Source organism: Vipera berus, assembly GCF_964194415.1.
Source record: "Vipera berus genome assembly, chromosome: 11".
Classification (NCBI taxonomy): domain Eukaryota; kingdom Metazoa; phylum Chordata; class Lepidosauria; order Squamata; family Viperidae; genus Vipera; species Vipera berus.
In genome coordinates, this window is record NC_138214.1 from 4,389,278 (window position 1) to 4,416,911 (window position 27,634).

Below are 27,634 nucleotides of genomic sequence, written 5' to 3' on the forward strand. Positions count from 1 at the left end.
AGGAAATTATGGTCCAGGGTGAGGCCACTTCACCGACACCCTCAGAACTGCCAAATCACTAAATTTGGTGACGGGCAATTCAAAAGGGGGTCCCTTTAAGCTGGTATTTTTCACCAGTTCTGTTTTTTATTTCAAGCAACTAACGCCCGCCCTGGAGGCTTTTGTCTTGCTAATGGGGTTCCCAAACATCAACAAAGAAGCTTTCATAACCTCCGTTTTATTGTTCAAACCAACTTTTGTTCAACTCAAGGTCTCCGTGAAAGGGGCCTTCCACATCTCCAAAGAAACAGACACACATACACCCCAGAAACCTGCAAAGTCACTAAATCAATGACGCACCGACAAAGCAAGGGAAGGTCCACCCTGGAGTCCTCAGGAAGAAATTCCCTGGAGCTGAAAGTGATGGTCAGCTCTACCTATGTCAGGTGTAAACCCGACTTTCTGGGCACAGTATGTTAAATCAGGATTAAAGCGGATGCAAGGAAGAAGAAGATCTGCAAGATGATCTCTTTGATGTGTTTTTCAAAACAGGAACGTGCTCAGAGGGAGCGGGAGGGGATTAAATGGATGGAAGCTGCAAGGGGGGGGGGACACTAGGTAGATGTAATGCTTTTCCAGGCTCTGCCAATTTAAGCCCCTCCCTCCAAAGATGCTGCTATAGTCCAGTACATTAAGGGGGGGGGTTCATTCATTCTATCAGCATTTCTTTTGCCATCCAGGATCTCATGGCAATTTCAGGGGATTATTTAGATCAGTAACGCAAGGGAGAGCAGGTGGAGCCTTGCCACTTCCGAAGGTAATCCATCTCCCTGGGATTAAGCGCATTCTCACCCGGGAAACACAAGGCTTTGTTTTCGGCCGAGTAACGTGAGACGGCAGCAGGCTGGAAAACTGGGTTATCTGTTGCTTACCCAGTTTCCCCCCCCCCCAAAAAAAAAGAAGGGATCAGGAAGTGGCAGAGATCAGACATAATTTACCCTGTGCAATCCTGGATAGAGAAAGCTGTGGTTTTTCTATCGTCCCATTTTTTTTTATTTTTGTCCTAAATTATATAAACGTCTTCCTTCTCTGCCTTACTGCAAATATTGCATTTGCTCTCTCCTGCCCAAGTTCTCTTCCTGACAATAACAGAGAGACACTCAAGCTTTTGAATTTTAGGACTTGGAAAGATTTCTTGAGCTGCTGGGCGACCACGGGCCACTTCTCTAATTGTGCGGTCGTTCAGAAGCGGCCCCTCTTTTATACAGACACCCGAGTCCAGGAACTGACATTTGCCACCTATTTTTGTGAAGCTTAAAGAGTGTTTCACCACGCTGCTCTTTGTTTTCCAGCATGCAGAAGAGACCCGGCAGCCCCAAAACTAAACCACAAACATACACACACGCGCACAAACATGCACACACACCAACCAGCCCAAGTCAATATTATCAAAGTTCGGGCTCTACAGTCAAGCCCTTGAGAGGGGTTGTATAAAATGACCTAATATGAACTTCTACCGGAATCGTTTCGAGGTCCCCACACACACACACACACGCACACATCCATCGGAATCAACCAAAGTAGCATCCTCCCTCAAAGTCTGCTCCACAGACTTGAGTCCAAGCATGAGCTGGGCTGGATTATTTCGACAGGAAACCAAAAGGGCCTCCTCCAGAAACCATCCCCAGCTTCTTCTCAAAAGGGAGGACCGTGCAAAGCAAGGGGAGAAAGGCAAGGAACTCAAAAAAAAAAAAAAAGAGTTGAGGAGACTCTGTGGCGGGAGCTGCTAGCCCCTTCTAGAGGCGCCATCAAAAGTTGACCGCTTTATCCACCAAGTTCTTTGGAGGCCACGCTCCCCCATCTACACATCCCACCGTTTCTGCTCCATCCCTGAGCTGGCCTCTCTTATCACCTTTCCACCAGGCGCCTGGAAATTCTCTGCCGGTCTTCTGCTCTGTGCCTCCTCTCACCCATGTCCACCTTCCCCGTCACCTGGTGAGTTTCTTCCCCTAGCTGAGAGGCACTCAGATGGATAAGGTCTTTGATTTCCACGGCTCCTTCCAAGGCCCGGAGGGTCTTACATTGCATTTTATGATGGATGAGCTTGCTACATTTCCTCTGGATTCTGCGGAAGGCGTCCAACTTTCCGCAGTGGTTGGTTTTGAGGAGCTGAGCTTCCTCATCCAGGAAGGAGCTATCGGAGAACGTTTCCCTCTTCTTCTTCTTCTTCTTCCTGCCGAGGTCTCTCTCCTCTTCGCTAGACGACCACTGGACCTTCGGCTCTTCGTACCAGAGTTTGCTGCTGGATCTCTTGGTCTTGGCCCTCGGTCCGGAATCACAGCGTTCTGTGCTGGAGCAGAAGCTGCGTCCGTCACGTTTCCCCTCTTGGTCTTCCCCGCCGACGTTCTGGATGCGTATCAAGAGCTCTTTGGCCTTCTGCTGGTGGAGAGGCCACGTCTTGCAGCTGCCTGGGTAGCTGCCGTTCCTTTGCTCCGACGGGTTCCAGGGCTCGTTAAGCGCCTCGCTAAAATATTCCGAATCGCTGCTGATCTCTTCCAGCAGGTCTTTCAGTTTATACATGCTGGCTGACAACCTCACGGCCGTCTCGGGAGCCTCTTCTTGGGAGGTGTTTTTGTGAGCGATGTTGTTGCTTCCTGGGAGGGGACTACACAACCTGTCCGGCGGGGAGCCGTCGCTCTCCTCCTCCTCCTCCTCCTCCTCCTCCTCCTCCTCCTCCTCCTCCTCCAGGGAATCCTCCCATTCTCCCTGGCAACTTTCGCTGAACTCTTGAGGACACGCCTGGTCCTCAGGCATGATGAGGCCTGCAGGCTCAGGCCTTGCGTCAATTACTTCCCAGGGGTCACCTTCATCGTTGTCCGCCAGCTGAGGGTCGTATTCCGGGAGATCTGATCCTAAACTCTCTTCCGTCCAACAGTCTTCATCTCTGCTCTGCAATTTGACCCGGAAGCCATCTCCGGAGCAGGACACCACCCTGTGCCACCAAGATGCATCTGACGGGCTTTGTGCGCTGGGACAGATGCGTGCGTATCGGGGGGTTTGGTAGTAGTTCAGTAAATAATGGATGAATTCCTCTGTTTCATAAACCTTTTGCTTTTTAGCCTTGGCTGTGTCAGGAGCGTCTGCAAAGGGCCCCAGGTTGGGTCTCAGGTAGTCCCACCTGTAGGGGGACGACTTGTTCGCTTGGCAGTCCTGAGTGACCGTCACCTGCAGCAAGCCCATGGCGCGAAAGGGGTCGGCGCTGTGCTCCGTTAAGTGGCTGGTGACCGCCCTAGCAGCGGGTCTGTTCAAAACAGCTCTGCCGAAGGCAGGAGGGGATGGAGGCAAGTCTCCAGCCAGGAATTGTTCTTCGTTCTCTTTTTTGATCGCGACGTTTTCCAGCAGGGCAGAGGGACAGGCAAGCTGGCTCTCATCCTCCACTTCTTGATGCTCAAGGTGAGGCACGTCTGTCTCCTCCTTCTGCGCATCCTCTTCAGGAGGGGCGGCGGAAGTCTTCTCCTCTTCGGGATGAGGCTCCAGCAGATGGGCCTCCGTTTGCCCAGAGGACAGGACGAAATTCTTTCAACAGAAACAGAAAGACAAACAGGATTACTGCACCACAAAGCAGAGACAATTCAGCACGGTCTAACAATGAAGATCTCTCACATGTAATTTGAGTTTTGTCCACCTTGGTTACAGGAAGGACGTCTACGTCTTCTCAGCTGCAACCGTCATTGGGCACTATGAGGAATTGGGTCAATTTTAGTGGTGCTCAACCCAATGAAATGGTGGGAGGGGTGGTGGTGCTGGGGGAAATGGTTTTATTTGGAACTAGACAACAACTAGACTCGTTGGGTCATTGTTGCAGAGAGAACCCCTTATGCCTTCAACAATGGCAGAGCTTCTAATGTACTTGGTAAGTTCTTTTAAAAAAAAAATGCCAGGAGATGCTCAGAGGTGTATCTGCCTTGAAAGTAGGCCCTGTGGAATGGTAGAGCACAATTACACACCACAGGAAATGCTTTATGACATTCTCATGGTGGTCATAAAACGCATCGCGCGATAATGTGTGTTTCCTAAAATGTTTTGTAAAATCTGCCACATTTCAGTTCCACAGGATTCAGGCTTTTGCCTCCCTTTCACCCAGCTAAAGGTTACAGACATGAGAGCTTTAATAGTATATAGATAGATAATGTCCTAATATAGCTCTTATTCCATCACCTGCTTCTGAGTGGGAAAGATACAGTGTGATGTCTCTCTCTCTCTCTCTCTCCAATACTTTTAGCAAAATCCAAATTACCACATTTGAGGGAACACATTCTTTCGATTGATCGACTTGACTTGATTTGATTTCTAGAGCCAGCCAAACTCAACCCTGGGCGGCTTGCAACTCTTAAGATTATGAAACAATTAAAGCAGCAGAACGAACAGTTGGAGCACATTTAACTGACGTGTACATCCCACGACGTTTTGTGGCTAAGCTGCTTAAAAATTAAGGAAGCGTGTATAATTTCTCCTCTTCCCCCCCAGCGAAGAACTGGAAAGATAAATAACAAAAAAAAAACCCTTTGGAATATGCGCTCCCCAATATTCTTACTTTTATTTGGCTGAGCAGCACTGTCAGGAGTCTGATTGATTCCACCCTCCTGTGAGCTAAGAGGTATTTTCTCTCCTCCCATTCAGGCAGGTCTGCGGCGTTCGCTTCTTCTTCTGCGTCTGTTGCTTTCAGGTGTTTCCTAGGATGCTTCTCCTCTCGACCGATCCGCCTTTTTCCCCGTCTCTTGATCTTAGCCCTCCTCCGACCTTCTCCACCTTTTCTGTCGTCCTCGTCCCGTCTTTTTCTAGGCAGTTAGCAATAACGGAAGCGTTTAGAGGAACATGCGTTATCTCTCCTGTGCGTAAAATAAGCTGGAGAAAATTGAGCTGCTCTGCTAAGAAAGATCTGACACTCCTACAATGCTCAGATATTAGCAGTTATGCATCAAGGCCCGGCTGACACTCCCAGTTAAAGCTTTAATCTTTTCCAAGGGCATTTGAATTTACATTCTGTGTGGGATCCTTATATATACATACATATATGTATACATATATACATACATACATACATACATACATATATATATACCACACACTTCTCCCAGAAGAACGAAGCTGAAGCCACCAGCCTGAGGATGACGGATGAGATTTCGTCAAAACGTTGCTCTTATACCTTCAATTCTACGTGGGGAAAAACCCGAATGACCAAAGATCTACATACAAACACCCGCGAAAAGCTGAGAAAACACATATATATATATATATATATATATAAATATATATATAAATATATATATATATAATATATATATATATATATATATATATATATATATATATATATATATATATATATATATATATATATATATATATATATATATATATAATATATATATATATATATATATATATATATATATATATATATATATATATATATATATATATATATATATATATATATATATATATATATGCATACATATAAGTCCTATCTCCCCCCACTCAGAGGTCACACTGCTCCTTTTTTTGTTACCTTAACTATCTCTACTCTGACTCCCTGTCTCCAGGATGACTGCCGCCATTTTAAGGGCCACTGGCCTTGTAAACAGCTGAACTTTTTAAAGCAGAGATTGCCAACACAACTCTTTCCCTCTCCGCTTTGTGTTTCAGCTCCCATGAACCCTGGCTGGCGTGAACAGTCGTCAAAGAATCTAAGGGACGCCCTTGGGAACATCTATAGTAGATGTTCCCAAGGTTGCTTATCAGGTTTTTAGGAGAACAGCGGGGCAAAAACAAAGCTCACAAGGCAGTAAGTCTTATCAGCTTGCCGAAGAGTAAGTCATCTGTCATCACAAATGTGGCAGCAATTTTCCAAAAGAAATCTGTATGTTTAAAAGAGGTTACTGGCTGCGTCTGGGTGCGATTCACAGGTCTGTTGTCTCTTTTAAGTGGTGGCTACAGATGTTCCTTCTACATCTGTGGCCTGAAGGAGGATCAGGTTATTCTGAGGGTCTGTGGTTTCCACTGCTGTTCTCCCTCACTTCCTTGCAATCAAGAGATTGCAGCAGGCTAACACCATTAGTCCTTGACTTATGGCCACACTTGCAGAACAACAGAGTAACGGAGTTGGAAGGGACCTGGGAGGTCATCTAGTCCAACCCCCTGCTCAGGCAGGAAAACCCTATACCATTTCAGACAAATGGCTGTCCAGTCTCTTCTTTAAAAACTTCCAGAGTTGGAGCCTTCACAGCTTCTGGAGGCAGGTTGTTCCACTGGTTAATTGTTCTAAATGTCAGGAAATTTCTCCTCAGTTCTAGGTTGCTTGATTGGGAGAAGCCAGAATGTCCACAGCTAAACAAGGTGACCGTTGAATCATGGCCAATGTTACAAATAAATTTAACAAATAATCTTTCCCCCCCCCCCAAGCTTGGGAGACACTATTTAAATCTGTTGTAATTTGGTACAAAGCTAGAACCCTAAGCAATCCCACAGCCTCCTTCAGCCACTAGGAATGAAAGGCCTGCATTTTACACACAATTGCTAAACGGTTTGAAGGATGGGAATATAAATGTAAGCACTGCATTTGTCGAGAGATTCACAAAGCTATTTTGGTCTGTAACATAACAACTTTTCTTCCAAACCCAATGGAGTGGGTGGAACCCTCCCTGCAGAATTTAAAAAAAAAAACCCTAACAGTGCTCAGGTGTACTTATGTCTACAGAACCCCCTGGGAGAGGCAAAGCAGACTGAGAAAACAAGCAGTACTATAAACTTACAAGTAGATGTAACAGTCAACTCTGGATCTTGAAACTGCAGTGTGATCTTTCCCAATAATAATAATTATTATTATTTTATTTCAGGCTAGATATACTTCTGCCTTATGGGCAGCAACTGAGAAAGTGAACTGCAAGCGAAGCCACTGGCGATTATACCTATCATGTTTGATTGCAACCTATTTGAAAACCAGCTCTCAATTATTACAGACTTGGGAATCTACTATTCAGGCATAAACCGCTGGTCTATGTGTTCAACGCAGCCAAGTTGAATAGGAGTAGTTGACCAGCTGAATTTATACCTTTGTTCTGACTAAGGTATGTTTGCTTGCAACCTCTGCCAGACTTCCTATGAAGTTCAAAGTAGAAACATTAATGCAAGCGTGCACAAGGTAGCACCTTCACTCAGCTTTCATATATTAAGAAGCGAGGGTACAAACTCTCATGATAAATCATGGGTGTGGGATCGCGTGGAAAATATTTGCTGAAATCTCAGGAGACAAGTAGGCATCGCAGTAAGATTTCCAGGAATCAGGGACCTGTTTTTATTGAATTCATCAACTGTCTCTTTGCTAGCCAAGCCAAAATAAATTATGGGAAAGTTGGACAACGTAGATGTATGGGTAGCCCTCAACTTAGGATCATAAAGGGGCCCAGAATTTCTGCCGTTAAGCAAGGGGCTTGTTAAGCGAGTCACATCTAACTTTACTACCTGTTTTTAACCGAATCACACGGGCGTTAAGCAAAGCTGGCTATCCCCCATTGACTTTGCTGGACAGAAAATAGCTGGGAAGGTGCCAAAAGGGAATCACGTGATCCTGGGATATGCTGCAACCATCACCGTAAATGGATGCTGGTTGCCCAGCACCCAAGTTGCCATCATGTGGCCATGGGGATGCAGCAACGGCGGTTGAGCGTGAGGACTGCGCCCAAGTCACATTTTCCGGTGTCACTGCAACTTCAAATCGTCACTAAACGAATAGTTGTAAGTCAAGGACCAGCTGTACATTCTCAGTCTAAAAATACCAGGAGAGGTCAACCCCCCCCCCCAAAAAAACCCAACAAAGTTCAGTGTTCTTGGTCCACAGTTTCAAAGGCACGGATGCAAAAATGTTATCTGGTCTTTTTTTAACCTGTTACTCGGAGCCCACAAGGCAGCACACACGCAAACACACGCGTGCGCGCACACACATACATCTTTGCCCTCCCGATAAAGGATGATTAGCGTTAATGATTTCCGTTAATAATGAAAGCGAAGGATTTAAGTTCCTCACCTTTCAGACCCGTTTCTCCCTCTGTTCTCCTCTCTCTTTCTCTCGCGTTCTAGACCTTGCAGAGTTAATCTCTCTAGCGTTCTCTGCTTTATAGCGTTCTCACTGAAATGACTAGTGGTGTCAGAGGTCACCTGTGTCAAAACAGCAACAACAAATTGCACGGCTCATTCAAATGCACCGCTGTGGTTTCTTTGATTTATACGCGGCTTTTCCATCCCAGGTCTTTTATTTAATTTTTTTTAAAAAAAATGGCTTATTATTCATGGGCAAAGGAGTTACGCTCCAGAATGAAGTATGGAAAGCGCAGGGCGTTATTGGACCTTTTAAAGCAGAGGTAGTCCTCGAGTTATGACCGCCGTGGAACCTGCCCTTCACAGTCATAACTTGGGGACGGTCTTAAATTAGGTCACCCACTGACCGAATGACCGTTTTTGCAGCCGTCGTGAAGTGGACACACTGCAGTGTGTGAAGCGAACCCATGCTTTGCGATGGGCGCAGTTTGGATGAAAATTGGAAGGAAATCCCCGTTTTTAGCAAAACGGTCGCAAAATGCAGTTGTGCGACTAGACACCACAACATAACTGCAGCACAGTTGGATGAACACTTGAAATGTGGTCACATGAACATTGGGGGGGGGGTAGTGGCTCCCAACCATCGGAACTTCAAATCCAACTCACAGGTCCCTCCAGGGAGGTCGGTCGTGACTTCGGTCACTAAGCGACCCGTCGTAACTTGAGGACTACCTGTAAATTCAAGGAAGCAGCAGAATGGATTTCAGAAGCACATTCTGGATGGCTGTTGAGGCTCCAACAGGCCAAAGAACAGGTAGTTCTCGACTTACGACGTGGAGCCCCAAATTTCTGTTGTTAAGCAAGATATTTGTTAAATGAGGTCTCTCCCCCCCCATTTTACGAACTTTCTTGCCACAGTTGTTAAAAGAATCACAGCGTTTAAATTAGTAACACGGCTGTTCTGCGAATCTGGCTTCCCCATGGACTTGTGCTTGTCAGAAGGCTGGCAAAAAGACCCCCGGGAGACACGGCGACCGTCATAAATTTGAGTCGGTCGCCAAGCGTCTGAATTTGGATCATGTGACCTTGGGGAGGCCGCAACAGTTGTTAAGTGTGGGAAAATGGTCGTATGTCACTTTTTGTCAATGACGTAACTTTGAACGGTCACTCAATGAACTACCTGTGTGTAGAAGCGCGAGAGGAAGGTGGTGCCCTTGCAAAGACTGACTTATCGGGGCATGGGGTTTTATGAAAAAGAGCCCCACATCTGATAGGAAATAGAGCTGATAAGCGTGCTCTGGTCTACCAATCCATCCATCCATCTTTCTGGCCTGTGAGGTTTGGGTCTCTTTTTGCAATCCTGGCTTAAGAGAGCGTTCCCACAAGCGCAAGACGCCTTACCTTGATGTTACACGCCAGAGCTTTGCCGTCCTCCCCCTTGAACATCAGCTTCATGCCCTTGAGGCTCTCCATGGCCCTTGCGAACGACTGGGGCTCTTGATACTGGACAAAGGCTTCGAAGGAGCGCAGGCCCCGGAAAATGAAATTATTCCGGCTTCTTCCCACTGTTTCCTCCCGGTAAGGATCGAGCATGGGGATGTCCACGTTCTTGATCTTCCCGAAAGTCCCAAAGACCGTCCTCAAGACGTCCTCGCTGGGGGCCTCGCTCTCCGAGCCTTTCAGGGCAAACCATTTGCACGGCAGGCCTTCCAGGTGGAGGCAGTCCAGAAGCGCCTGGCTCTGCTCCTCCTGCTCCTGTTCCTCCGGCGGTTTCTGGCTCTTTGCGTTGGGCTCCGATTCCTGAGAAGGTGGGCCGTCCGGAGGGGCTTCCGTCGCGACCACCTGCAAGTCTTCCTTGAAGCCGTTCAGCTTGATCAGTTTGCCGTGGAGCTTCTCCTTCAGGCTGGTGAGCAAACGCTTGGTTTCCGCCTCTCCTTCGAACCGGATGAAGCCCTTGGTGCTCTTCGACACCTTCACGCTGGTAAACTGGTCCGGGCAGATCATGTTCTTCAGCTTGTCCATCACCTCCCACTTGGAGAAGGCCCGGGTAGATCCAGTGTGTTCCGGAAGCACCACGCTGATGGTCAGCTTCGCAACGGGCTTCAGGTAAAGCTGCTGAGATGCACACAGCTCCATGGCTTCTGAGGGATCGCAGACAAGGGTGACTGTCATGGTGTCCGAATATCCTTCGGAAAAACAGTTCAAAGGCAAGTTACGGGCACCAAACGACACTCTGACTTCTGGCAAAAGTGACTTTGGGCCTGCCGACAATCTCCCAGCGGGTTGGACCTATTTTATTTAAGGAATTAGAAACAGTCTTATATCTGACTTTGTTCAGATGTAGGAGGACGTTTGTAGCTGAGAGTTGAAAGGGGAGGTCCTTGGGGCTCTCTGAGTGTGATTGTTTTCTTGCAGACGTTTCATCACCAAGCTAGGTAACCTCATCAGTGCTGGTATCTTAGTCTACCACTGATGACGTTACCTAGTTTGGCAACGAAACGTCTGCAAGACACAAGCAAGCTCACAGAACACCAAGCACCTCGCTGAGTTTGTTGTGGTAGCCTAACTGGTTTTTAATAAATTGTTATTCAGGTGACCTCATTAAATTTAAATGTGCACCCGTTCGTTGCACTATCACAGTACCTACTTATTTAAAACTAAATGCAGTCATATTGCTTTTACTGTATTAGAACAAGCAAAACTAATACGATCTTTAACTGAATTGGATAAGGACTTTAAATTATAAATCTAAATCGTCAGCAAAAGGTGTCTATGAAAATTAAAAACAAGATTCATCTGAATTGTTGTTCAAGAACAGACAGATCGTTAAAAATATCAAGAAAGAAATGCCAACCAGGAAGTGATCTGACAAGACTCTTAACAGTAGAATAAAAGAAGACATACATCTTTAGACAGAATTCTGTTTACTTAAAAGTTCCACTCGCTTCAAATGATTTCACTCTTATTAAGGAAAAATTGGGATTGTTTAGGGCTGTTATTATTGAGATTTTTTTTAAAAAAATATCTGTAATTCCAACAAGAGTACATATGGAAGAAAAGTTTCTGTAAACTGCATACTAGATCAAAGGATCAACTACACTGCATACATCAAACATTAAAAATTTTAACAAACAGATTGCTACTGATTAAAAATGCTTATCGTTAATATCAAAAAACCTATTTTAACTAATCTGCAAATAGCACAAAACCCACTTTTTCTGGATAAGCTCAATTAGCACAGAAATGCTTTTGTGATCTTTCCACAATAGTCTTATATTTTGAAACATGCAAATATAGTTTCAGCTTTTGACTAGTTCAAATACTAAATATATATATCTGCTTTCAGAATGCCTGTTAGTCTTTCATTTAACCAGCCTAGCACAATCTATTCTGCGAATCCTGTACAATAATTAAACCATTACAAACCTTGAGTATCCTTTGAGAAGCGATTAATAGGTGGTGGAAATTCCAGTTGCTTTTTTCATCTTGACAATTGTTGGCTCTTTGGAACATATATTTCTGTTCTCTGCCAGTCTTCTAATTTTGCTTTCAGGCTCTGTGTGATAAATGGGAGTTATTTTGGTTTGTATACTTAGAACTGTCTATTGAATGTTAAATTTATTTAGAAGCTTCTTTGTTCTCCTCACAAAATAGTGCTCAACACAATCTTTCCACTGCGCGAATGTGCAGAGGAAGGTTATTAGCGAATTCTACAAAGATCTCTTCTGAGATTTTAGACCCAAATTGCAGAACTCAAGGGAGGCTGAATAATCAAATACACCCAGAGGCAAAGCATCACCTGTGCCCATCCTTTACAAAACATCTCCATCACAGATGTACATCCATAAAATGTGCTGCTGATGGAGAACAACACACCATCTTTCGTTCTGATAAACATCCTCTTGAAATAAACACAGCCACAAACACAGTCAGCGATATAGATTTTCCCGCAATGTGAAGGATGGTGCTTAAATGTCTTAAATAAGTAAAACCACCCCACTTTGAAAATTACAGCCAAACATGTCTGCAACTCGTACACAGCCAACTTCTGGAAAAATGAGTCTCTAGTAGAACATTTAAAAATACCTAACTTCATCTGATTTTATCTCTGGGTTAGTTCCGGTGGGTAAACAGGCTTATGACTGAAACTATATTCTTCATATATTTCTGAAATTATGTATTCTTCGTAACAATAGAAATTTTCGGAAGCAAACCAAATGGAAAATTTCCTTCGACTTAAGGGGCCTTTGCTACTCCTAGCTGAAACCCCACTTGCCTTATTATTCTCTCTCTCTCTCTCTCTTTCTGCAAAATGGCTAAAATTACTCTGCCTTGTTTTCCCTTACTTGGTAAAGTTGTTCTAGATCATAGTTCCTTGTTTGTGTGAAATTTGTATCTTGCTGAGCCCAAAAGTAAACTCACATAATGACCTCATAATCATCCAGGTCTCCGTTCCTTAAATGTGTATATTATTTCTATTCTTAATTTTAAGGAGATGAGTAGAGTATCCTTTCTAGGGCCCGAGTTCTGTTTCAAAGCTGTGTTGCTGCTTTATGGATCAGTCGATTAATCAAGTGATCTGGCTCCACATAATAGCCTGAATCCCAAATTAACCCAGATGTTCATCTGAACCCAGATAAAAAATTAAGGGGGGGGGGGGGAAGGAACCGGGAAGGGAAACTATCCTCAACTTCTTTTTATTTGCTTTAATTTCTGGTCATTTCCTCCACGGGTCATGTGAAATGGGGGCCCATAACATTGTCATTGCTGACTTTTTGTTCTTGACTGGCTAGAAATGCAGAAAACTCATTAAAAGAGACCAATTTTAGAGGGTTAAATTGTTTTGTCCTCACACCCCAACTCACTCTTAACAGAGAATCCTCGACGTATAACCATAATAGGGAACAGAATTTCCGTTGCTAAGCAAAGCAGTCGATATATGAGTTGCCCCCAATTCTACAATCTTTTTGCCAAGGGTTGTTATGGAATCACTGCAGTTGTTAAGTGGATCATGATGTTGGCAAGTGAATCCTGCTTTCTCCAGTGGGAAGATCACAAATGGTGATCCCCCGTGACCCAAGGACGCTGCAACCGTCGTAAATACGTGCTGATCATCAAACACCCGGATTCTGATCACATGACCGTGGGGATACTATGATGGTCGTAAGTGCGAGGATTAGTCCCAAGTCATTTTTTTTCCAGTGCTGTTGTAACTTTGAATGGTCGGTAAGTGAACGATTGTAAATCAAGGACTATCTGTGCGATATGAACCCTTCCCACAGGGGCCGTGTCTCACGTTCCCCCCTCCCCAAATCACATCAATCTTTATTAGGGTCACACGGTAGCATGCCAAAGCAATGCTACAAATGCCCCCATAGCCCATCTTCCCCTGCCACAGGGCACAATTCTGCTTTTTGCAGAGCCCCCAATTTCCTTCTATAAGGCCTCCCCTGCAGATACGTGGGACTACAACATCCATCCTCTTGCGAGGGATTAACTCCATTTCCTCTCTTCTATTCCTGTACCATCCAGGCATTTGGGACCCAATGCTCAGGCAAATGGGAGTTGTAGTTCCAGACGCTTCTAGAAGCACCGGGCCGGTGGAAGAAAGGAGGATGGGAATAGTCACAGCAACTCTGGAAGATGGAAGATGGTGTTACAGAGAATCCCAGATATCCTGGACCCGCCCCAGCTCCTGCACGAGGCAGGCAGATGGGAGCTGGAGTCCTCCCAGAAGCTGGGCAGTGGAGTCTCAGACATGCTCAGATGTCTTGGATTCACTCCAGGAGCCAGGCAAGTAGAAGTCCGACACAAGCAAGGCAGATGGGAGCTGGAGTGCTCCCAGTTGTACAGGACCTGTAGGAGGCAGGCAGATGGGATCTGGAGTCCTACATAAACCCAAATCTACTGCACTCACCTCATGCCTGCAGGAGGCAGAGAGATGGGAACTGGAGTACTTTCAGATGTTTGACAGCTACAGGAATTTGGCAGATGGGAGCCGGAATCACAGACAAGCATGGAGGATGGGATCTGGAGTCCCAGATAAACCCAAATCTACTGCACTCACCTCATGCCTGCAGGAGGCAGAGAGATGGGAACTGGAGTACTTTCAGATGTTTGACACCTACAGGAATTTGGCAGATGGGAGCCGGAATCACAGACAAGCATGGAGGATGGGAGCCGGAGTCCCAGGCAAGCCGGGAGGATGGGGGCCGGAGTCCCAGGCAAGCAAGGCAGATGGGAGCCGGAGTCCCAGGCAAGCCGGGCAGATGGGAGCTGGAGTCCCAGGCAAGCCGGGCGGATGGGAGCCGGAGTCCCAGGCAAGCCGGGCGGATGGGAGCTGGAGTCCCAGGCAAGCCGGGCGGATGGGAGCTGGAGTCCCTCCCCTCAGAGCCCGGGCGCGGCCAGACGCAGGGGGCCCTCCGGACCCCCAAACCTCCCGCCCAGGCGCCGCCGCTGCCGCCGCCGCCCCCCTCGGCCTCTCCTCCGCGCGCGGCCTACCGGGCCTGCCTCGCCGCTCCGCCGCCGCCGCTTCCTGGCCCGGCCTCCCCGGGGCGGAGCCGCCGCGCCCCCTCGCCACCCCTCCGGCAATGGCGGCCTTGCCGCGCTCGACCGGACGGACCTCGGCCTGTGCCCCGCCGGGGTTTCCGGAGGGCCGCTCGGCGCCGGTCCTGCCCCGCGACCGAGGCCGCCGCTCGGCCAACGGGCCCCGGGGGAGAACCCACCGGAGGACCGCGTCGGTCCACGCCCTCCCGGAGGGCTATAGGGGAGATCCCCCGCCTCGGTTCCCCCCCCCAGTCCCGGCCAGGGCTGCTGGGAAGACACACACACACACCCCCGCCTCGTCCTGGCCGGCTGGACTCGAACCCAGGGCCGAGGCAGGCGGGACAGGTCTCGTCCGGAGCTCTGCCCCCTTTTTGACCCATGGCGAGGGGTCCAGGGCAGCCCCAGGACTGACCTGGGGAAGCAAGAAGACCCTCCAGGACACCAGTGACCCCCCCACCCCAGCAACTCCTCTAGGGCCAGTTTCAGCCCTTCCTGCACAGATGTGGGGCGATTTGGCAACCCCTATGGCAATGATATCCCCCCCCTCAACAAGCCTTATTTCCACCCCCAAACAACCCCCCCCTTACAGGGTGACTTCTGAACCTGACCCCCTCCCCAATTCTTGCAAAAAGCCACTTGCCACGCAGAGGTCAGGGTTCGGCTTCCCCCACCCACGGGTGCAAGTCTGGTGGAGGGAGCCCAAATCCCACACATCTGGAGCAGGGTTCAGCTGGAAGGGGCTGGGGAGAGCCTCAGGTCTTAACCCCCCCTTCCCCCAGGGAAGAGGGGCTCCTTAGGGGTCAAATCCCCGGGACCCTAAGCAATCCTTTTTGGAAACAGCTGCCTCTTTGCATGCAAGCTTTTTTTAAAAAAAAATAATCCCATTTTCTCTGCAAACAGGGAGATTTCTCAGGGTGCAGAGAACCATAGAGAAGATTCTGGAGAAGGAATCTATTTAGCAAACCTCAGTGGCCTTTGCTTTATCTTTCCTTTGAAGAAGGGGAGGCAGGCAGCGGGGAGGACAATCCGGGAACAGGTTTTTGCTAAGCATCCTCCAGGAACAGGGTTCAAGAAGGGGGAAGCCTAATCCATCAAACCCACCAACCAGACCGTGTAACTCCAGGACTCCTAACCCATTTCCGGCCACTGTAAACACGCTGCCTGACAGGCTGGCCCAACTTGGCACCGTAGCAACAAGTGTGCCAAGACCCGGTTTGGTTTAGCCTTTCCGTCCCCATTCCCTCTTCCAGCAAAACCATCCTTAATGTTCTGCCTGGAACAATGACCGTGGCAGATAGGCTAGGGCCGAGAAGAGAAGGACAAACAGTGCCCCAAACCGGGGACAGGCTGGCATCTCCGGCACCCAAGCCCGGCGCTCTCCCCATTGAGGGCTCCTTGGTGCTTTTTGAGCTAGGTCGCTTTCTTGCAGAGGTTTCATTACTCAAAGTAGGCAACATCATCAGTGTGATGACGGGGAGCTAGTCCTGACTAGCACTGATGATGTTACCTAGTTTGGGTCATGAAACGTCTGCAAGAAAACAACCAAGCTCAGAGAGCACCATGACCCCACAATCCTCCTCCTCTCCACACACCCCGCTTTTCCCCAGCACTGACGATGTCACCTAGATGGGTCATGAAACGTCTGCAATAAAACCACCAAGCTCAGAGAGCACCAAGGACCCCACAGTCGTCTCCTCCTCCTCCTCTTCTTCTTTCTTTTCTTCCTCTCCACACAGCCACTTCCTTCTAGCATCGATGATGTTCCCAAGGACCCCACAATCCTCTTCCTCCTCCTCCTCTCCACACACCCCGCTTTTCCCCAGCACTGACGATGTCACCTAGATGGGTCATGAAACGTCTGCAATAAAACCCACCAAGCTCAGAGAGCACCAAGGACCCCACAGTCGTCTCCTCCTCCTCCTCCTCCTCTTCTTCTTTCTTTTCTTCCTCTCCACACAGCCACTTCCTTCTAGCATCGATGATGTTCCCAAGGACCCCACAATCCTCTTCCTCCTCCTCCTCTCCACACAGCCCGCTTTTTCCCAGCACTGACGATGTCACCTAGATGGGTCATGAAACGTCTGCAAAAAAACCCACCAAGCTCAGAGAGCACCAAGGACCCCACAGTCGTCTCCTCCTCCTCCTCTTCTTCTTTCTTTTCTTCCTCTCCACACAGCCACTTCCTCCTAGCACCGATGATGTTCCCAAGGACCCCACAATCCTCCTTCTCCTCCTCTCCACACAGCCCGCTTTCTCCTAGCACTGACGATGTCACCTAGATGGCTCATGAAACGTCTGCAACAGACCCACCAAGCTCCCAGCCCGCAGCTACCCAGATTCCGCTTTCCCGGCTCTCTCTCCCCTTTACCCGCCTCTCCGCCGCCGGCGACGTCCCCCGGGAGCCGAAAGGCGGGCCGGCCTAGAGATCCGCCGCCTCCCCTGGCCAACGGCTGCCCAGGCGGGCGGGCATCCCGGCCGCCATCCGCTCCAGCCGCGCCGCCGTCGGGTCCCCGCGCTGCAGCCTCCCCTGCGCTCGGCTCGCCGCGCGCCCTGCGCCCCAGGGCCGGGAGGGCGGCCCGCTTGGCGCGCCCTTCCCCTTCCTGTCTCCGGCCCGCCCGCTCGGCTGGCTGGCGCCGCCCCCGGCCGCCCTGTCGGGGGAATCGCCGAGCTCGGCGGCGCCTCCACCGCGGCCCGGGGCCGGCGGGCATGGTGCGCCATGGCCACCTGGAAGCGCGACGGGCGGCTGACGGCGCTGCAGCGGCTGGGCTGCGCCGGGCTGGCCGGGGCGGCGAGCCACAGCCTGACGGCCCCGCTGGAAGTGCTCACCGTGCTGGGCCAGGTCGGGGCGCTGGCCGGGCGGCCGGGCGAGGGCCTCTGGCAGGCGGGGAGCCGGCTGTGCCGGGCCGAGGGACCGGGCGCTCTCTGGAAGGGCAACCTGACCGCCTGCCTGCGCCTCCTGCCTTACAGCGCCGTGCAGCTCGCCTCCTGCCGCCGGTAAGCCTCGGCAGGGAGAGGGAGGGCGAGTGGGGACCGCGGGAGGGAGCAAGCGGCGATCCGGGTTCGTTTTCCGGCGCCCGACCGGGTCGTGAAAGCGGAGCAGCTGCCCCGGCTCGGCGCGCTCCGCTGGGTGAGCCCGAACCTGGCGTGGGAGGTTGCACCGTCTTGTGTCGTTTGGGGAGCAGAAGGGAAGAATCAGAATCGTTTGAATCGGAATAGAGCTGGAAGGGACCTTAGAGGTCTTCTAGTCCAGCCCCCTGCTCAAGCAGGAGACCCTAGGCCAGGGGTAGGCAACCTCGGCTCTTTTATGACTCATGGACTTCAACTCCCAGAAATCCTGAGCCAGCTGGCTCGGGAATTCTGGGAGTTGAAGTCCATGAGTCATAAAAGAGCCGAGGTTGCCTAACCCTACCCCAGGGGTAGGCAACCTCGGCTCTTTTATGACTCATGGACTTCAACTCCCAGAATTCCTGAGTCAGCATAGCTGACTCAGGAATTCTGGGAGTTGAAGTCCATGAGTCATAAAAGAGCCGAGGTTGCCTACCCCTGCCGTACCCTATACCATTTCTGCCAAATGGCTTGTCCAATCTCTTCTTAAGAGCGTCCATTGATGAAGCACCCACAACTTCTGGAGGCAAGCTGTTCCACTGGTTAATTGTCCTCCCTGTCAGGAAGTTTCTCCTTAATTCCAGGTTGCTTCTCTCCTTGATTAGTTTCCATCCGTTGTTTCTGGCTAAATCGGTGGCTTCAAATATCTAGACCACCAAGATTTCTCCTGTTGCCTTCAAGAAAGATGATGGGAAGCTACCAGCTAGCTGGAAGGAGGGGTCAAGCAAAGGCCTAGCTTGGAGTCCTTCCATAGCTTCCCATCGCCCTGTGCGCTCACACAGAGAGGGCCTCCTCAGGGTGCCGTCCGCCAGACAATGTCGGCGGGCGACCCCCAGGGGGAGGGCCTTCTCTGGGGGGGCACCTGCCTTGGGGAATCAGCTCCCCCGGGAGCTCCGGATGACCCCAGACCTCCGGTCCTTTCGCCGTGACCTCAAGACATACCTTTTCCAACAGGCCGACCTGGACTGACGATAAGGGTTTTTAATTATGTTTTTAATGTTTTTATTGGTTTTAGTGGGGCTTTGTGATAGTTTAATTTTTTTTTTAATATCTGTATTCTGTATTTTATTGTTGTTAGCTGCCCTGAGTCCTTCAGGAGATAGGGCGGCATATAAGTCCCATAATAAATAAAATAAATAAATAAATAGCTGAAGCATTTGTTGAAGGAAAAGTTCCGGGTAGGGGGAAAAAATGACTTTTTCCTCTGTTGAACTCGCCTTAGATGTGTGATGCTACTGATGGATGATCTGGGTCATATTTCCCAGTGGAACGCCATTGTGGCCGGCAGTCTGTCTGGAATGATGGCGGCCATCGCAACCTACCCAACAGAGGTGGTCAAGACCCGGCTGATTGTGCAGAATCGACTGGACCCTCCCTACAAAGGGATTCTTCATGCTTTATACATGATTTACCATCAGGAAGGAGCCTCTGCACTTTATCGGGGTGTTTCCTTGTCAGTATTAGGTATTTTAAGTTTCCTCTCCTCAAATATGGCTGATGTTCTATTATCTTTCAAGCTTGGCACTTTTTTAAGATGTCTGGACTTCAACCCCCAGAATTCTGTAAGAGGTGTACGCACGCTGCTTGTCCTCTTCTCATCCCTTCCCCCTTTCCCACCCTTAGAGTCTTCTCCAGAGGGGATCTGCCTTCGCAGATACTGTCCTAGCAGATCAATATTGATACCTATGTCCCTGCCTCTGGATATTCATTACCAAATCTACCATGTCTGTCTTCCCTAACAGGTGCAATCCCTTTTTCCATTGCTTCCTTCCTTGTTTACACTCACCTGGATGAACTCTGGGGTCAACCCAACCTCTCTTTCACACCAATGCAAAACTTCTTCAACGGCTGTCTGACTGCTGCAGTGGCCCAAACCTTCTCCTTCCCTTTTGAAACAGTCAAGAGGAAAATGCAGGTAAATTCTACTTCGGGGACCTTTTCACACCTGCTAAGGTGTGCAGCTTGACATCTGGTTGGGAATGGCGAGACCGTTGCCTCTCTTTGCCCCTGTAGGGACCCAACGCGATGTGCATCCCAGTCTTATAGAGTTGTCTAAATACAGGTAGAAGCTCTGTTTCCCCCCCCCCCCCCATTTACAACCCGGTGAGGTAGGCTGGGCTGAAAAAGGGACTGCCCCAAAAGCAGTATAACTTGTCATTTGCCAAGTTTGAAAAACACTACAGCATCTGCAAATGGAATTGACTTTTTTATTATTATTATTATTACAAAAAGTCACCCTTTAATAGCACAAGTCCCCCCCCCCCTTAATAAAAGGATAAGGAAATTAGCCGTCTTAAACTGCCGGTAGGTTTATCACGCATGTTATTCTCCCAACAAAAAAGTCTGCAAAATATTAGAAAGTTCTTTCTTGTCTCTTTTATTTATTCTATTACAGAAATGAGGGGGTAGGGATGAAATGATCACAGCCCCCAACCTCATTGCCTGCCCCCCCTTTTTTCAGATTCAGTATAGGGCTGTGGGGGAAGAAACTTTTGCCTCTTGTAAACCGCTAGGGGGCACCCTACTGCTACTGAAATATTCACTTGGCTAGAATTTCCTTTCTATTGGAGAATTTCCTTAAAGGAAATTTATTAAATACAGATAGTCCTTGATTTACGACCATCATTGGGAGCAAAATTTCCATCGCTAAGCAGTGCAGTTTTAAAGTGAGCCATCACGTGACCGCTGCACCCAATTTTATTATCTTTTGGGCTGCAAATCTGCTTTCCCCCATTGACTCTGATTGTGAAAGGGAACTTGAGAAAGTCACAAAGGATGATCACGTGACACACACACACACCCCAGGACAGTGCAGTTGTCAAAAATACCACGCAGGTTGACAGGTGACCAAAATTACGATCACGTGACCGCGGGAACATTGCAATTTAGGTGAGAACCTGTTGTAGATCACTTTTTTCAGTGCTGTTGTAACTTCAAATAGTCACCAAGCCAATTACAGTCATAAGTCGAGGACTGCCTGTTTGGTCTTGAAAAGAAATTGTTTAGGAGACAGTCCATTCACTGGGTCGTTGGTGGTATTCATCCCAATTTTATTCCTGGTTTGTTTCTTCCCTTCGTTGCCGATTGGCACGTGAGAGAAATAAAAGGTACAAAATTGGCTCCGTTTTATGTGCATTTATTGTATTTCAAGCCTACTCTGTCTCTGAGAGCTCAAAGGCAGCTAGTCCTCAATATGTACCCTTAATGGAGCCGTCCATTACGGTCGTATGCCCTGGTGATCATAAAATCGTGTGGTCACATGAGTGACCTGCTTTTATGACCTTTTTGTGACGGTCATTCAACAAACCCAGGAGCTTCCGGTTTTCAGGAAAACCATTGTAAAACGCCGTCACAGGACCACAAAGGAAAAGTATTGCCAAGCGCCCAAACTGTGGTTGCGTAACTGCAAGGCAGCCCAACCATCCAAGTTTCAGAATCCGGCTATAACTCCCTTTTGTCAAGTAGGTTATATCTTCGAACCGCCGCTAAGCGAAGATGGAGACTGATTCATATTTATATGTTACCTTTATATATAAGGGTGTAGATCTATGCATATGTTGTAAATAGTATGTTTGAAATGTGTTTTATGTATATGTACACTTTGAGAGCAAGCAACTAAATTTCATTTTTAATGTGTGCCATTGTGCCTACAGGAAAAAATAAAGGTTATCTAATCTAATCTAATCTAATCTAATCTAATCCTCATAGTTCTCAATTTACCACCACGATTGAGCCCAAAATTTTCTGTTATTGAGACATGTGTTAAGTGAGTTTTTCCCCATTTTATGACTGTTCTTGCCATAGTTGTTAGGCGAGTCACTGCAGTTGATAAATTAGTAACCCAGTCGTTAAGCGAAACTGGCTTCTCCCCCCCCCATTCTGCTTGTCAGAAGGTCGCAAAAGGGGATTGTGTGACCTTGGGACACAACCACAGTCATAAGTATGAACCAGTTGCAAGCATCTGACTTTTGATCATAGGATCGTGGGGATATGTAAGTGTGGAAAATGGTCACATGTCCCTTTTTTCAATGCCGCCGTCCCTTTGAACGGTCACTAAATGTGGGGTAAGTTGAGGACTGACCTGTAATAGTTGAAAGGGCAGACTGCATCTCTTATAAACAGGCATGTCGCCCACTTGGCTGGCACCATCAGCTGAAGCTCTGCCCAGCAGATCATCTTTCCCTAACCGAAATGTGAACATTTGCCAAGAGTGCAAATCAGAGTTGATCCTGCCAGAGCAAAGGGGATCATTTAGGCTTATCACCTCTGGAAGCTGTCTTTGCAGATTGATTTACGGTACCTAAGGTCAGAGTCAGAAAGAGGAAACAGCTTTTGTTTAAGTCCTCCACCTGGGCACGCTTAAACTGTTCTTTCTGTAGATCTGGGGTCTGTTTGTGTGTCAGCCTACTACACCCAGGCTCCGAGGGGGTTAAGCGTTGTGCTAGTATTATATATATATAAATCATATGTGCACAATAATGACAGAGAAAGCCTGAAATATTAAAGGGGAATATTTGTAGCTCAGGGCTGACTTAAGGGGTCCTTGGTGCTCTCTGAGCTTGCTTGCTTTTTTGCAGATGTTTCATAACCCAACTAGGTAACATCATCAGTGCTAGAAGAAAGTGGGGTGTATGGAGAGGAGGAGGACTGTGGGGGTCCTTGGTACCTTCTGAGCTAGCTTGTTTTCTTGCAGACATTTCATGACCCAAACTAGGCAACGTCATCACTGCTATCACTAGCGCTGATGACGTTACCTAGTTTGGTCACGAAACGTCTACAGGAAAACAAAGTAGCTCAGAGAGCACCAAGGACCCCTAAAGTCTGAACTAACACAGGTAGTCCTCAACAGCAAAGGCTGGGATGAAACAGGTGTTTAGATCCGTTCTCCTTCAGCCTATAATTGTAACCTTCTTATCAGAAATATCCTATTTTAATGCCCTGCAAATAGAAAAGTAGCAGAGGGGCGAATAGTCGTCACCCTAGTCTTCTACTTGCGAGGAGTTTTTAAGCACAAGAGTTGTTGGGGTTTTTTAAATATGATCCTTCACACCTGGAGTGGAACATCCTAGCAGTTATTTTTCCTTTTGCATTATTTCTTGACCGTCCGGTTTGACTCTTCAGCTTCAGAAGATATTGATATCTTCAAAGCTTCATGCAGCTTTCTGAAGTTGGAAAAATAGGGAAAGGAAATGAGGTCAGCCCTTCACAGCTTAACGTGCAAGTTTTGGCATTCCACCGGGTGCCTCAAAAACATCAAAACACATTTGTTTGGGAACGAGGTCAGAGACTAGCGAATCAAAATTATTTCTCTAGTACTTTATACTGAGGCTGTGTTGGTTAGAGTAACAATCCTTGTGTTAAACCAGGCTTACAGTTGCTAAAACCAGAAATCCTTCAACAAACCATATTGGTCCGTATGGGGAAAAAATGTAGTCCATATCTCTTGAGATTATGCCGCCGATAGTCCTCGTTTTGCAACCCCCTCGTACAGCGGCTGTTCGCAGTCACAGGAGCGATGGAAAAAGGCACTTTGCAAACAGTCCTCACATTTATGACCTTTAGAGGTCTGTAAAGCAAAGGATAAGCTGAAGCAAGAGGGAAAGCCCAGTTGCAGTTCTACTTAGTGACCGGCTTGCTGATCCAGTTGTGGCCGTTAAATGAGGACTGCCGAAACTGCACTGTTTGAAAATTCAGACACCAGCTGTCCTTCCGAGAGCAATTTCAAAGCCAGCCTGTCCTTCGGTGACATTTTGATTGCGTAAGATCATGGCAGGTGAACAATCAGGAGTTGCAGCAAAATGGATCTCTTGTATTTTAAATTTACATTTACATTTACATTTATTATATTTGTATACCGCCCTTCTCCCGAAGGACTCAGGGCGGTGAACAGGGCACATATAAAAATACAGAATACAAAAATTAAAAAAGAATTAAATAAGAGCCCGAGCTAAAACAGTAGAATAATATAAAAATCCACAATAAAAACCCCAGCACATCCCCCATCAGGCCAGGCCGGCTTGTTCAAATAGGTAGGTCTTCAGACCGCGTCGGAAGGAGCGAAGGTCAGGTGCCATCCGGAGCTCAACCGGCAGCTGATTCCATAAAGCCGGGACGCCCACAGAGAAGGCCCTCCCCCTGGGGGCCACCAGCCGACATTCTCTGACCGGTGGCACCCTGAGGAGGCCCTCTCTGTGGGAACGCACAGGGCGGAGGGAAGTTGACACCGGTAGCAGGTGATCCCCGAGGTACTCCGGACCCATGCCATGTAGGGCCTTGAAAACCATTACCAAAACCTTGAACCTCACCCGGAAGACAACTGGTAGCCAATGCAGCTCGCGGAGCAAAGGTGTAACATGGGAGTACCGGGAAACTCCCAAGACAACTCTCGCGGCTGCATTCTGTACCAGCTGGAGCCTCCAGGTAGTCCCTGACTACAACAGTTATGTTTAGTGACTGCTCAAAGTTACAGCGGCACTGGAAAAAGCCACTTAGGACTGTTTCTCACACTTAACGACCATTGCAGCATCTACCATGATCACATCACTAAAATTCAGATGCTAGGCAACTGGCATGTAGTTACGATGGTTGCAGTGTCCCGGGATCACAAGGTCCCCTTTTGTGACGTTCTGACAAGCCAAGTCCATGGGGAAGCCAGACTCATTTAACAACCGTGTTACTAACTTATCAGCCGCCGGGGTTCGCTGAACAAACCGAGGCAAAAACATCGTAAAATGGAGCAAAATTCACTTCGCAAAAGTCCCATTTAGCCACAGACATTTTGGGCCCAGTTGTGGTCGTAAGTCAAGGATTCCCCGTGGCCGATGTCACTGCTTTAAAAACCTTCTCTCTCTTCTCTTCCTGAGCAGGCTCAAAGTCCTTGCCTCCCATCTTCTGGGGGGGTTGATGTCCATTTTACCGGTGTGATAGATTGCTTTAGGCAGACAGCGAAAAACAAAGGAGTCCTCGCTCTCTGGAATGGACTAACTGCCAATTTACTCAGGGTAAGCCTTCCTGCCCAGTTCCACTGGAAAGTAATCTTGCTGTTCCAATAACAACAACAACAATAATGATAATAATAATAACAATAACAACAACAATAATAAAGTTGGAAGGGACCTTGGAGGTCATCTAGTCCAACCCCTTGCTCAGGCAGGAAACCCTATACCATTTCAGACAAAATGGCTGTCCTGTCTCTTCTTAAAAACTTCCAGTGTTGGAGCTTTCACAGCTTCTGGAGGCAGGTTGTTCCACTGGTTAATTGTTCTTCATTTACGGATAGTCCCTGTCTTAAAACCCATTCATTTGGTGGCCGTTCAAAGCGGGGGGAAAAGTGACTTATGACCGTTTTTCACACACAGCGACCGTGATCAAAATTCAGAGGCTTGGCCTGCATTTAGGACAGTGACCAAAATTACAAAAGCACCAGCAAAAAAGGGACTTATGGCCATTTTTCAAATGTATGGCCGTTGCAGCATCCTAATGATCACGTGATCAAAATTTGACGCTTGGCAACTGACTCGTATTTACGACGGTCGCTGTGTCCCAGGGTCTTTTTTTAAAAAAATAAAATGCTGGATACAGCTTAAGCGAAGAGACCATTTTTGCAACAGTGTCAATAGAGACACAGCAGAAACAAAATATCTCCTTTAAGCAAGCCTACAAGCCCCACCGGTTAAAAAGGTGTTGTGGCTAGTTAAAATTTGCCATTCCTGCATGGTTACATCCGAGTAGACACCTGTGTGTGTATGCTGCAAAAACAGCATCCCTCCAATGAACGAAATAAAATATTAATTGAAGGATCTTAACTATCAAAGACTTCAGTGTTTTCCCAGACTGACATCCTAGGGATAAAATGGTCTCTCAGTCAAAAATAATAATAATTAAGATTTAATTTTGAAAGTAATTTTAGCTTTTGTGTTTATTTACCCAGATCGTCCCTTACTTTGGGATCATGTTCAGCACTTTTGAATTCTGTAAGCGGGTCTGCCTGTACTGGAATGGTTACACCGATTCCCCTTTACGCTACGCCCTTACTCCCGGTGTAGACCAGAGTTTACAACCTCAGGAATTGCAAGACATAAAGCTCCTTGGACGTCGAAACTTCTAAGTCTCTTGATGCATTTTCGAACGCAGCTTCCCAGCAAAAAGAGCCACTGAGATTCACAGCCAGCTATCTTGTCTTCCACGGAATTGCTGCCAGAGGCCCCAAAGGAAATGGGACATAATTTCCTTATTTAAGATGGTCTGCACAACCGGAGAACCTCCCAAGCTGATAAAATCCATCCACTCTCATTTATTGCCAACTCTTGAACTGTGGTGCTGTCTAACCTTGGTTGTTTTCTTGCAGATGTTTCATTGCCCAACTAGGTAACAACATCAGTGCTGGAGGGAGAGTGGGGGATGTGTGTGTGTGTGTGTGTGTGTGTGTGTGTGTGTGTGTGTGTATATATATATATAGAGAGAGAGAGAGAGAAAAAAAAATAATTTCACTCCCTTCTAGCACTGATGATGCTACCTAGTTGGGTAATGAAACGTCTACAAAAAAACAACCAAGCTCAGAGAGCACCAAGGACCCCACAGTGGTCTTTCTCCTTTTCTTCACACACCCCACTTTCTTCTAGCACTGATGAGATTACCTAGTTCGGTAATGAAACATCTGCAAGAAAACAACCAAGCTCAGAGCATGGGGATCCCACACTTCAACCCTGAGTTACAAACATTCACTTCCAACTCTTGGAATGATTGATTGCAATGGTGTCGCCATTTTGGTTTCCTAACTTACGAACTCTAAAAAGCTCCGTTCCTTTTTCCAGTGCAGCCTGACCCGTCACAGCATAATAATGAGTCTCAGATCAGAAATGTGTGAAGCCGTCATTCGTCACAGGCTCATCGGAAAGGAGAACCAGGGGCCAATGCGAGACAATCTCACATCCTGAAGATGGGAATCCCATGGGGACTTTTTGGAAGTACAGCCCTCCTCTTAGAAGTGGAGTTGTGTGCAGGAGGAGGAGGAGGAGGATGCTAAAAAAAAAAAAGATCCTTCTCCACATCAAAACCCCCTGGCCATAGAAAGCTAGCTGATGGAGATCAGATGAGAGATGTCCCTGACATACTGGCTTTCCACAGGTAGGGATTTTAATAGGATGGTTGAACATTTAATTCTGCAAAACAGCAACCCCCTCATCTACCTACCCATCCCTGCCTTAATTCCGAAATGGAAAAGTCCCAAGGACTGTAGTACATGCTGCTTGGATTCTGCTGGAGTCTCCCAGTGATCTGTAGTCTTAGATGTCCCAAAGGTGCTTTTTTCAAGAGGCAAATGGACTTCCTTCGTTTCCTTTGAAGATGTTTCGCTTCTCATCCAAGAAGCCTCTTTGAAGAAAAAAACCAAGTCCAAGCTCTGAGCTTCGGCTTCAGAGCAGAAGAAGCTTCTTGGATGAGAAGCGAAATGTCTTCAAAGAAAAACATTGCCTCTTGAAAAAGCACCGTTGGGACAACCAGGACCTGGAGGATGGAGAATCTCCACGGACATGTAGTCTTAGTTCTCTTTTTTTTTTAGATCCCCAAAAAGCTTGCAAATGAACAGCAGTGACCAAATGTACAGGCAAGTCCCCTCTCTCCTAATCTTGAAATACAATGTGCCAGCACCGTTCTCTCTCTTCCTTGTTATTTTAGATACTCAGCCTAAAGTCATGAGGCTGTCAACAGTTGCTCTAAAATTCCTAGCAATCATGGGTTTTAATGGGGTTTTTCTTGCTGCATACTTGATACTGAACTTATTAAACAGGAGAACAAATGACACTGGCTTAAAAGTCTCATGGTCAGGTGATTTATACCTCTTAACAAATCGGGCGATGGTCCCGCTGCCTTAACCTAGTGAAGTCAGAATAACCAGAGTTGGAAGGGA

At 47.7% G+C, this 27,634-nt stretch overlaps 2 protein-coding genes across 3 annotated transcripts; one reads left to right on the top strand and one right to left on the bottom strand.

Moving 5' to 3' along the window:
* Positions 1–911: 911 nt before the first annotated feature.
* Positions 912–17,213, bottom strand: LOC308673089 (A-kinase anchor protein 17B-like). The gene is made up of 6 exons (XM_081336498.1): positions 16,237–17,213; positions 11,503–11,632; positions 9,478–10,365; positions 8,066–8,196; positions 4,574–4,817; positions 912–3,555 (listed from the first exon to the last, which is right to left on the bottom strand). Exons 2-6 carry the CDS (start codon positions 11,587–11,589, stop codon positions 1,888–1,890), a joined length of 3,018 nt encoding a protein of 1,005 aa, XP_081192624.1. The 5' UTR covers positions 11,590–11,632; positions 16,237–17,213; the 3' UTR covers positions 912–1,887.
* Positions 17,214–17,293: 80 nt separating this feature from the next.
* Positions 17,294–27,527, top strand: SLC25A43 (solute carrier family 25 member 43). 2 transcript variants are annotated; one of them, XR_014027580.1, is made up of 6 exons: positions 17,294–17,616; positions 18,950–19,191; positions 19,470–19,642; positions 24,594–24,728; positions 25,658–26,853; positions 27,287–27,527. XR_014027580.1 is itself a non-coding variant. In XM_081336530.1 (5 exons), exons 1-5 carry the CDS (start codon positions 17,339–17,341, stop codon positions 25,832–25,834), a joined length of 1,005 nt encoding a protein of 334 aa, XP_081192656.1. In that variant the 5' UTR covers positions 17,294–17,338; the 3' UTR covers positions 25,835–27,527. The 2 variants fall into 2 exon arrangements, 1 of the variants encoding a protein (XP_081192656.1); XM_081336530.1 differs by having other exon boundaries at positions 25,658–27,527.
* Positions 27,528–27,634: the final 107 nt, after the last annotated feature.

What these genes read in the sequence shown, in the direction of transcription:
- LOC308673089 (XM_081336498.1), bottom strand. Translation starts at nt 11,589, where the DNA reads ATGTTCCAAAGAGCCAACAATTGTCAAGATGAAAAAAGCAACTGGAAT. An exon ending in CTCTGGCGTGTAACATCAAG is followed by an intron (nt 8,197 to 9,477) that starts GTAAGGCGTCTT and finishes GTTTTGACACAG; the next exon opens with GTGACCTCTGACACCACTAG. An exon ending in GGGAGAAACGGGTCTGAAAG is followed by an intron (nt 4,818 to 8,065) that starts GTGAGGAACTTA and finishes CTAACTGCCTAG; the next exon opens with AAAAAGACGGGACGAGGACG.
- SLC25A43 (XM_081336530.1), top strand. Translation starts at nt 17,339, where the DNA reads ATGGCCACCTGGAAGCGCGACGGGCGGCTGACGGCGCTGCAGCGGCTG. An exon ending in TGTTTCCTTGTCAGTATTAG is followed by an intron (nt 19,192 to 19,469) that starts GTATTTTAAGTT and finishes CTTCCCTAACAG; the next exon opens with GTGCAATCCCTTTTTCCATT. An exon ending in TAACTGCCAATTTACTCAGG is followed by an intron (nt 24,729 to 25,657) that starts GTAAGCCTTCCT and finishes TTATTTACCCAG; the next exon opens with ATCGTCCCTTACTTTGGGAT.